Here is an 8054-nt window from a genome sequence, read left to right as displayed (position 1 = left end):
GAAGGCCAGCTGTTCAGTATGAAATTATGGGCCTAGCAGGATTTAGCCCTGAGCAAATAACCAATGTCCTCAAATTTTTCAGTTGTGATAAAAGAGATAATCAATGCCTGACAGAAAAGGGGTATTTTTAATACTGCTCGGAGCCTGGTAAGCGGTTGTCATGGTTTCTGAGCCTAGCACACAGAAAAGAACGTTTAAAAGAATTCAAATAATGACCCTGAACTACACAATGGAATAGAAGAGTTTTTAGTTAAAATGTACTCAAAACATCAGGGGTAGTGGGCCTTGTGAACAATATTCTAGAGGCAGATTATACCACAAACACTCCTCCACCCCAGGTAGGGCTAAGAGAGAATGGGGAAGAAGAACAGTTGAAGCCACAAAGTTCTCGACTGTGTGCCATTCTGTAAGTTGCCATTGCAGCCCTTATCATTGTAGGGTACCTGAGTTAAAGGAGAAAGTGATAAAGAATGAAGGTATCAGTGACCTTAAGTCCATGAGCATCTGTCGTGTGTGTGTGTGTGTGTGTGTGTGTGTGTGTGTGTTTGTATAAGTCATAAGAAAGCAAAATACTGTAACAGACAACATCAACCCAACCCACAATGATAGAGAGCCTCCTGTCTTCGGTTCACATGAATTGCAAATAAATAAAGTATTAAACAAAGGCTGCATACACCCAGCATTTTATTCAAGAATCAGTGGAGACAGAGTATTGGGGTTTCCCCCCCACATAGCCCACGCACAATCTAATCTTTTGCAGATTTTGTTGCCCTGAAAAGCACTTCTTGAAGGGGGGGACCAGTTTCTCTCCAAAAATAAATGCTCATTGAAGATTGATTCTGCATTACCCATTTGAAAACAGATTAAAACAGTTGTAGGTGGTCCCGGCAATGGGGCATATCCACCCTTGGCCAAGGGCATTGTGGGTAAGCGTATATCAAAATCGCAACCACCACTTCCTTCTTCATTCGCCTGGGGAATGTGCAGGGAAGAAAAAAATGTGGATAATCTAATCAAGGAGGCTTTTCAAATGTGTATCAATTAGCCACCCCTACCCTTGTGGGTGGCAGGATCTAGAATCAATCTAGATTGAAAGCAGCGTCTTGAGGATGAGCACAAATGATTCCAGGTTGAGAGAAACTGCATTTTTGTGTGGGTTATTATGTACATAACCAAAGTCCCTCCTGCACACACAAACCACCATAAAGGTAGCTAGTAAAGGTAATGGGACCCTTGACAGTTAAGTCCAGTTGCGAACGACTCTGGGGTTGCGGCGCTCATCTCGCTTTACTGGCCGAGGGAGCCGGCGTTTGTCCGCAGACAGTTTTTCTGGGTCATGTGGCCAGCATGACTAAGCTGTTTCTGGCGAAACCAGAGCAGCACATGGAAATGCTGTTTACCTTCCCACCGGAGTGGTACCTATTTATCTACTTTGATGTGTTTTTGAACTGCTAGGTTGGCAGGAGCTGGGACAGAGCAACGGGATCTCACCCTGTCGCAGGCATTCGAACCGCTGACCTTCCGATCGGCAAGCCCTAGGCTCAGTGGTTTAGACCACAGTGCCACTCGCGTCCCAAAGGTAGCTAGTAGGTAGCTAGTATCAGATTTTTAAAAATAAATGGTTCTAGGTATCTTAATTCACAAAGATGAGTACATTGTGGCACTGCACAAACATCCAGGGCTCTTTAGTTTAACAAAATAACCTCCCCAAGGAGATAAAAGGGGCTCCCCAAATGTATCAAAGACAAATCTTTCAAAATAAAAGGTCCATGAGGTTTGGGGAAGGCTGTCGACTTCTGCCAGGTCAAGGGCAAGGAGAAGGTTTGTGGTCCCATCTGAAAGGAAGGTTAGGAACCTTGTGCTATTCCACCGAAGTCATGGAAATCACAGGTCCTAGTGGTTTAAATGCTCAGTGTTGAAATGCTGGGGGGAGGGATGAAATCTCACTTGATGTTTGCTAATATTATTTACACAGTTGTGATCTCACGCCACCTCACAAACAAGGCAACTGCCAGGGCTGGTTAGAGGGCAGCTTGTTGGGGCTGATAACAGTTTGACTCTACACCTGGGAGCTGGGAGCTAAGTGAGGGCCTTGTTCTTCTTCCACATCCCAGAGTATATTTTGCTTCTGGAAATTATTCTGGGTTAGTGTACCTTTTAGAATATACCTAGATGAGATAAAGCAGCTCTTTATAGTAGTCAGCTTTTGCCAAAAAGTAAAGGCAGTTTTGAATGCAAATCATCCTATCCTTTGAAACACCCATATTCTCTTATTTATACATCATTTCATAGAATGGTATAGTTGGAAGGGACCGTGAGGGTCATCTAGCCCAACCCCCTACAATGCTGGAATATTTTGAACTTGAACCCACAACCCTGAGATTAAGACACTCATGCTCTACCGACTGAGCTGTCCCTGATTAATCTTTTCACTTTCCTTGTTAACAACAACGGTCATGTTGTTAAGATGGATATGCTGTTGGTGTGTGGTTTGCAGTTTGCTGAAACAAGTGTTTAGCAGGCAGGGCGGGCCCGAGACATTTTGGCATCTGAGGCGAAGCACAAAATGGCACCTCCCTGCCAGGGCGAAGAGGCCGGCAGCATGGAAGGGGTCTGCTGAGGAGAAGGCAGATCGAGCTTCCAAGAAGCAGCAGGCGAGGCATTCCTTGGAGGCCAGATCTGCTGCCCCTGTGGATCCTGACGCCCGAGGCAACGCCCCATCTTGCCTCATGGGTGGGCCGGCCCTGTTAGCAGGCATCTAAAACAGTAAACTGAGGACTCCCGTCCTGCCTGATATTAATAAGTAGGGGATTCCAAAGCATTTATTTGTCAACTGTCGCTTTGTCAAACACTTAACGGTGTTTAATAATAGCTATTAATGATAAATTAACATGTGCTATTAAGGTGAGACGGGTTATATGCAGAAAAAATGATTTTGAGGAGCTATGGAAGGTGTTTGTAGAATTTGTACTGTTAAAACAGAAAAGGGTCAAACCATCTCAAGAGGTGTGGAAATTTTGGGAGGTTGGATAGTTACAATGGAATGGTCTCGGGGGTGGGGTGCACGTTTTTATTCTTGTTTCTTTATTATTATTACTTTGTCAAAATCATTTTTTAAAAAACAAACCACTTAACAGTATAGTGGTCTAAACAGTGGCGTAGCGTGGGTTGTCAGCACCCGGGGCAAGGCAAGTAATTTGCGCCCCCTAACCTGTGGATTTGCGCCCCCTAACCCTAACCCCCAGATGTTGCGCCCGGTGCGGCCGCCCCCCCCTGCACCCCCCACGCTACGCCACTGGGTCTAAACATGAGCAGTTTAATGTAGATCAGTGGTCCCATTGTGTAGATCAGTGTTGATGGACATAGCCGGGGGGGGGCAGCTGCTCCCCTCAATCAATAAAATAAAATAAAAATTCGTAGAAAACTGAGGTTCTGCCCCCTCCAACAAAAATCCTGGCTACACCCATGTCACTACGTTATTCCTTAACACTATTAAAGTCAGGGGTGGGCTCTAGAATTATGAAGAGTCTCTTGTAAGCAGAGGCAGGGTTGACCATTAGAAGCAGTGCTGAACTTGGTTCAGATTCCATCAAGAGTTGCTGAACATTGAGTCTTGGCTTAAGAAACACCCCCCCACCCCCGTCTGTCCAAAAAGAAATGATAGTAGCCTATCAAACTGGATTAATAAAAATGGATTAGATATACACAGGAAACCTATACCATTTCTGCTGTGTAAATTTTGATTGTAAATTATAGTAACACATGGTGATGTATTTTGAAACAAAAAATCACATCTGTTGGGGTTGATCTTGTTCTGGTCCTGATGTTGTATAGAAAGATGATGTTTGCAGATCTGCTTCTGGCCACAGAAAGGCTCAAAAGTGAGAAGAGATTCCTTAGCAACATGATTATCAAGCTCGTGGGGGAGAACCAGCAGCTCTTGAAAGAAAACAAGCATTTTAGGCAAGAGATGAGGAGGTAAGAGATATTTCCGGTGCTATTTTTTCATCTGTTTGGCTCCCTCTATAGGAGATGCGGGACGCGGGTGGCGCTGTGGGTTAAACCACAGAGCCTAGGACTTGCCGATCAGAAGGTCGGTGGTTCGAATCCCCACGATGGGGTGAGCTCCCTGCTCCTGCCAACCTAGCAGTTCAAAAGCACGTCAAAGTGCAAGTAGATTAATAGGTACCACTCCGGCGGAAAGGTAAACAGTGTTTCCGTGCGCTGCTCTGGTTCGCCAGAAGTGGCTTAGTTGTGCTGGCCACATGACCCGGAAGCTGTACGCCGGCTCCCTCGGCCAATAAAGTGAGATGAGCGCCGCAACCCCAGAGTCGGTCACGACTGGACCTAATGGTCAGGGGTTCCTTTACCTTTACCTTTATAGGAGATGCATTATGAAGCCTTCTAGGTCCAACCCTGTTGCCTTCTCTGGGATTGGCGAAAGCTGGCGCCTCCTCTCCTCCCTTTCCACCTCCACCTTGAAGCCTCTGAGTCAGGCCAGGTGCTGCTCTCTGAAAACCCCCACCTTCAAGACTCCGGCCATACAATTAATGGAGGAAGCAGAAGCGACCCATATTTAGTATTTTCTCCGTTTAGAGCATAGGAAGTTCTTCTGTGACGGGATCCTTGGGCTGCAAATAGCTAGTAAAATGACAAATATCTAGACAACGGGAGCTCACGGCCAAACAACATGTGTGACATAGGAAATCTGTTATTGGATCTGCCAGTATCTTTTCCCTTGATTAAGCGTTATTGCTTAGTGAAGGTAATTTAGCTTGGTGCCATGGTATTATGGGATGGGACTGACCCTTACCGCCTGTGCTGTGTTGTCTTGAAATAAAATAACCCCTGAAGCTACTATTAGCTCTGAAGATGGCAATGCAGGTAGTAATTCTGGTGGGAATTGAAGTAGCAAAGGCGCTTCCCACTTCTGGTGGGAAATAGCAAAGGCAGAGGATTGAACCCCCTTTTGGCAGGGTCACATGCCCAGTGCAAATTCCACCTCTCAGAAACTTTAAGTGATAAAGAAAAAACACCAGTGATCTCACTATACAAATCCATATTTAAAGTAAATTATTATTAAGAATATTTGTATTACAAATATTTGGAAGGGTAATTGCTGACATTGCCATGAGAACCGTATTTGATTTGTTCTAGCTGCTTTTATTTTGTTTTTTGTGCACCACCACGATATTCTCTAAATGCTTTTGCGGTTCACAGAGATATCTAATTACCAATATTTCTGATGAGTACAATGACAGTTGCAAATGACCGCAGAAAGAGTGAGAAGAAGTCTCCCCACATTCGTTTTAAATCCCGGGGCGCTTTTAAAAAACCCTTTCAGCGCTCATTTTCCCCAGCCTGCCATGTTCCAGCCTGTTATTATGTCTTGCAGCCTGCAGTATCCACAGCGTTACATAAAAAGAACCTGGGAGGAGATAGAGGTGGAAGACGGAATCAAGATCAAGAAGCCAAAGGCTATAAAGCATCAGCAGGAAGAGGTTGGAGAGAGAAATCTGATTGTTTGAAGACCAGGCAGAATGCCGTTGTCCCCTGTTCAGTCATTCCCGCCCCCCTACATGATTCCCCTCACCTGAGGGGGAAAGTGAAGTGTCCTGCCCTGTAATGTTCCTGCTGTCCCGCCATGTTGGCGGCTGAATGGCAGCTGTGGGAATGATGCCCTACTTGAGTCAGCGTCTCGTGCAATTTAGATGAGAGCTTACTCAAGGAGATCCCTACAGGTGTTCAGCACCCAAAATGTGTGAGGCTATAGCTTACCCTCCAACATTCCTCAGATGAGAAGAGGGATGTTTCTCACTCCCTGCAACTGACCCTCCTTGACCCCTCCCCCATTTTTGACCCCCACTCACAGAGCATTTCCACCAGCACTACACTAATGGAACAAAGCATAGACACCCTCCGCTGTCCTGAGAAACTCCTTAATCCCTATCCTACCCTACCCTACCCTACCCTACCCTACCCTACCCTACCCTACCCTACCCTATTCTATTCTATTCTATTCTATTCTATTCTATTCTATTCTATTTTTACAAAATAAAAACACACACCAATAGATAAATTTTGGAAAGGGGCAAGATTAGACTTGGATGCACAAAGCTTTTATTTCCCCCAAATCAAGACTCCCTGTTTTCCATTGCGCTCCCCTTTTCTTCCCACCCAGGGCAGCCCTGCCCTCTGCCTGCCCCTCAGAGCTGGCGTGTTACATGAGGCTGGGGCTTGGCAATGGCACCTTCTCTTCCTCCTCACCTGCCCTCCAGCAGCTGCTACAAGCTGTCCAAAGGAGGAGGCTGGCAGCAGCAGCCATGGAGAGACGAGGAGAAGCTCCCTCACAGCTGCCACCACCATTCAGGACAAGTGCCAGCTCATCTACCTTTCCAAGCTTGGTGGTGGCACTAGAGGGGGAAATAGGGATATTCTGGGATCATATGAGAAACTGGGGTGGCTTTCATAATTCCGGGACTGTCCCTGGAAAATCGGGGCATTTGGAGGGTGTGCTATATACACCATGTGTGGAAGGGGCCGTTGTACTGGTGTACATTTTATAAAGCCACCAGAACAGTAATATTTTCTCAACCACCTGCACAACACTTAGCAAACAATCTAAAACGAATAATATATACATCGAGGTATTTCTGCACAGGTGTAAAGCAGCAGAGTCAGCCATGCACATGTCCGTGGGCCAAATCTTCTCCACATTGTTGTATATTTGCTACAACAACCCTGCAATCCAGGAGGTTGGAGCAAGGTTGCTACCGGGCACAAAATATGTCCAGTCCATTCTTCTGCTTCCTGCCATACTGGAATAGTGGGAATGAATGGGGCAGATATGGGGTCCGAGAATGATCTGAAGGTGCTTGATGCAGTTCCATCTGTGAAGCTGAGAAGAAGCCTAACGATCACGAGGGAGCTGGTGTCATCTGAGTCACTCTGAGCTCCTTTAAAGAAGGGTGGGGAATCTTTTTTTTACAATGGGCTGATGGCTAATGGGAAGAGTAATCTGGGAGTCAGAGTTAACACTGGGCATAGCCAGAACCAGACTGGGGACAAATGTCTCCCTCTTGCCCTTTGCCACCTCATCTCCCTCTCCCTCCTCCACAAAATTTGCCATTCATAGCTGCCAACTCTGTCATCTTCATGGTAAACTGTGGCGCTAAGCTACCCAAAGCAGAAGATGTTTGGGACATTTAATTGATCCAGTCTCAGTCCGGCATCAAGTGCCCCTGTTGGCCAGCCATGTTTCCTTCCAGGAAAGTGGTAGCATTTGCCTGGTGTGACCCTGAACATATAGCGAACAGAGAAAGAAGAACTGTTTCTTTGACAGAAATGTACACATTCTGCTTCAGTATATTTTCAGTATGTTGTTTAAAAATATAGATGTATAATTATTTTTGCTTTAAGTGGTCTAGATTGTGTGACTGTCAGCTGGCCAGGCATCAAGAACACCTAAGGACAAGTATGGCTCACCATGGAATGGCCAGCTGTGATTCTTCTCTCATCTCTGATTCTGTCAGGCGTCACCATCTTCTAAGCAATGTGGAAGCCTGGCAACCCTTGGAGCACGAACTTACAAGGAATGCAAAGGTATACCAGTTTTCACCAGATGCAGGGCGCCAGCTTTGGGGAAGTTCTCCTGCACAACACTTGCACACTTTCTTGTTCTTGCTAAACCTTGGCTTGGTAGTGTTATGTGCAAAGGAGTCCATTGTAAAGCCCTCTGCCCTGTTCAAATACTATATAAATGAATAGTAATGTTTTATTAATTGAGCGGGGGGAGAGAAGCAAAGGCTGCAATGCTAAACCCATGTATAATTCCCTTTGAACTCAATTAGGCTATAACTGCTGGCAGGATTCTGCACCAAGTTTGCTGTTCAGACCAACATTTTCTTTCCAAAAATCAAATCTATAAAGAGCAACAAAATGTGATCCAAGCTAGTATACAGATATTATTTGCCTGGCAATCTCAAGAGTCCTTTGTTGACAGTACTGACTTTTATGCATAGTCATATTGTTGAAAGAACCCAGTAGCACCCATA

At 45.5% G+C, this 8054-nt stretch overlaps 1 protein-coding gene across 4 annotated transcripts in view; it reads left to right on the top strand.

Annotated features, from left to right (window-relative positions):
• The window catches only part of LOC310690143 (uncharacterized protein), a 64027-nt gene that overhangs the window by 26578 nt on the left and 29395 nt on the right, over nt 1–8054 (top strand). The window contains exons 1-4 of one of the 4 annotated variants that reach the window (XM_083468769.1): nt 1998–2144; nt 3835–3978; nt 5396–5501; nt 7420–7602. In XM_083468769.1, the coding sequence (XP_083324895.1) occupies nt 3839–3978; nt 5396–5501; nt 7420–7602 (429 nt within the window). In that variant the 5' untranslated portion in view covers nt 1998–2144; nt 3835–3838. Of the gene's footprint in view, nt 1–1997; nt 2145–3834; nt 3979–5395; nt 5502–7419; nt 7603–8054 lie in introns of those variants that run through there. The other 3 variants (XM_083468767.1, XM_083468770.1, XM_083468768.1) reach the window with 3 other exon arrangements.

The sequence above is a fragment of the Podarcis liolepis genome (assembly GCF_965112155.1).
Source record: "Podarcis liolepis genome assembly, chromosome: 12".
In the NCBI taxonomy this organism is placed as follows: domain Eukaryota; kingdom Metazoa; phylum Chordata; class Lepidosauria; order Squamata; family Lacertidae; genus Podarcis; species Podarcis liolepis.
Note: the sequence above shows the minus strand (reverse complement) of the source record. Positions and strands in the feature narration are given on the sequence as shown.